Here is a 2,883-nt window from a genome sequence, read left to right on the forward strand (position 1 = left end):
AATTTTCAAGAATTGGACATATCAATTTTTGTCTAATTCAAACAACCACACAGGACCTAAGAGTTAGGAAATCTGATCTGTATATGTCCTTTAAGAGTTGATCTTAATATAGAGATTAGAACATATAGCTAGAGTTGTTAAATGTTTATTAATGACATTTCTTTTCCAAATTATCACTCATCTCAAACTTACAATCATAATGGAAAAATTACGCATACGCAGAAAATAGTAACATAAACAATAAAGTTTTATTAGAAATAAATCATTTTATTCAGAACAAAGCATATCTTTGTAGAACATTTTTACGTACAATAAGGCTGTATATTGTACTCCTTTAATTCACTGATCTGAAAATAGACAAACAAATAAAACTTGACAGTTAAACTACCCGTGTCATGAACGAACAACAAAGTTATTTACCTGGTTGTGCACATGGCAAATCAGATCTCTAGCTGGTAGGACTAGACGATGTGAGCATGTCATGAGAATTGCAAATTTTCAAGAATATTACATGTGGAAGTATTGAAACGCATTACACAGCTGCTCCACCTCCCGCAGCTTCATTTGGTATTCTTCAGTTTCCGCATCATTATTGGTCTCTATCCAATCGATTGTATGTTTTGTAATCATCTCAATCGTATATGCATCTTCGGCGTCGATAGTTCCTTTGACACCCTGCTCTCTTGCACCATTTCTGGCTCTATAGACAAAGTTTTCCAGTGCATGTCGGGCTTCGTGCTTCTGAGAAACTTGTTCATCTTCAGCTCTGAATCTTTCTGCATCAGACAACATTCTATTGATCTCATCCCTTGTCAGTCTACAATTGTCTTTGCTAATTATAATGCTCCTTTCCCCAGCTACTCTGTTTTTAGCCGAGACCTTCAATATCCCACTGGCATCTATTTTGAACGTCTCATCCACTTTTTCTTTCCCCCTCAGATTTGCTGGGATGTCAGGAACATGAAAACTCCCCAACAAATTATTGTCCTTCACAGCAGCTCTCTCACCCTCGTAAACAGATACTGTCACAGCTGTTTGGTAATCACGAAAAGTTGTGAAAGTCTGTACTTTCGTGACAGGAATAGGGGTATTTTTTGGAATTATTACATTCATGATACCTCCTTCCACTTCAACGCCCAAGCTCAGAGGAGTGACATCTTGGAGAAGTACATCTGAACATTGACTAGTAAGAACAGCAGCCTGTATAGCTGCTCCATATGCCACAGCTTCCTCTTGATTGATGCCTCTGCATAATTTCTCCCTGCCGAACAGGTCCTCCATCAACTGCTCGAGCTTTGGAATGCGAGTAGAACCTCCAACCATAACAACATTATCAACTTCATTTACACGCATTCCTGCATTAGCTAAACAGAGTCTCACACCATTAATGCATTTGTTGAAGAGATCACTGTTGAGATCTTCAAACTTGGCTCTGCTTATTTTGGAAAGAAAATCGATACCTTCATGGAGGCTATCGACCTCAACTAATGTTTCCAAAGCAGAAGAAAGGCTTCTTTTGGCCCTTTCGCATGCTATCCCAAGTCTACGGATAGCTTTGGCATTCATACTCATATCCTTTCTCTTCTTCGTCTCGAATTCCTTGATAAGATGATCTAGCAATCTCTTATCAAAATCTTTCCCACCAAGATTGGTGTCCCCTTCAACTGCTCTAACATGAAATGAATTTCCCTTGATATTAATGACAGAAACATCAAAAGTCCCTCCTCCAATATCAAAAACTACAACATTCTTACCAGATTCAGAAATGTTTGTTTTACTATCCAACCCATAAGCTATGGCCGCAGCATTTGGCTCGTTCAGAAGCTGTAATACATTAAACCCAGCCAATTGGGCGGCATCAACTGTGGCTTGTCTCTGAGAATCATTGAAACAGACTGGCACAGTAATTACAGCATTCTTTACATCCAAGTTAAGGAATGTTTGTGCAATCTCCTTCATCTTCAACAATACCATGGCTGAGATTTCCTGAGGTGCATAACTTTTATACTCACCTTTATAGGTAACCCGTATCTCAGGCTTCTCATTGCATCCCTGAACAATAGTGAAAGGCCATCCTAATATATCTCTTTGTGCTAGAGGATCAGAAAATCTTCTGCCTATCAATCTCTTTACATCGAAGACTGTGTTCTGCATGTTGGATAAGATTTGGTTCTTGGCACCATCTCCTACCAGTCTCTCCTTATCAGTAAAGGCAACAATGGATGGCGTAATTCTGTTGCCTTGTTCGTTTGTAATGATTTCAACTCTGTCATTATGCCAAACTCCCACGCAACTGTTGGTAGTTCCCAGATCAATGCCAATAGCTTTATCTCTTGCCATGCCTGTGCTTTGCCAGCCAATTCACTGCTTTAGTATATTTGTACTCTACCTGCAACCAACTAAAAACAAAACAAAACTAGCAAGATAGGCAAAATTTAGAAGAGCAAACACTTAGCGGAAATTAGTTATGTTTGACGAGTGGCTTCCATAAACTTATGGTCAAATCAGCATATATCTATGCCACCTTCCTTCCACTTTCGGTTCTTGTAAACCAGCGTTTGACTAAATAATATATTGTTATAAATTCTGTAACACTTCTGAAATAAGTTATGTTTCGCGAGTGGCTTCCATAATCTTATACTCAAATAAGCATACATCTATGCCATCTTCCTTCCACTTTCGGTCCCTGTAAAACATTGTTTAACTAAATAATATATTGATATAAACGCTGCATTAAGCCTTGATGATTCCATTTGAATATAAGAATATATGGTGAAGGTATCAACTAAACAAGCTTACACAGCAAATATGACCTTAATTTGTTTGTGTAATTATAAAAGTAATAACTAAACAAAAACAGGACAAATCTCTACTATATACGTG

The 2,883-nt window shown here is 37.9% G+C and overlaps 1 protein-coding gene across 1 annotated transcript; it reads right to left on the bottom strand.

Moving 5' to 3' along the window:
* Window positions 1-507: 507 nt before the first annotated feature.
* LOC149546907 (heat shock 70 kDa protein 5-like) lies at window positions 508-2,340 on the bottom strand. The gene has a single exon (XM_089794071.1). The coding sequence runs from the start codon at window positions 2,338-2,340 to the stop codon at window positions 508-510; it is 1,833 nt and encodes a 610-aa protein (XP_089650197.1).
* Window positions 2,341-2,883: the final 543 nt, after the last annotated feature.

The sequence above is a fragment of the Cupressus sempervirens genome, chromosome 7 (assembly GCF_028749045.1).
Source record: "Cupressus sempervirens isolate cs-2001-9-10 chromosome 7, ASM2874904v1, whole genome shotgun sequence".
Taxonomy (NCBI): domain Eukaryota; kingdom Viridiplantae; phylum Streptophyta; class Pinopsida; order Cupressales; family Cupressaceae; genus Cupressus; species Cupressus sempervirens.

What these genes read in the sequence shown, in the direction of transcription:
- LOC149546907 (XM_089794071.1), bottom strand. Translation starts at nt 2,340, where the DNA reads ATGGCAAGAGATAAAGCTATTGGCATTGATCTGGGAACTACCAACAGT.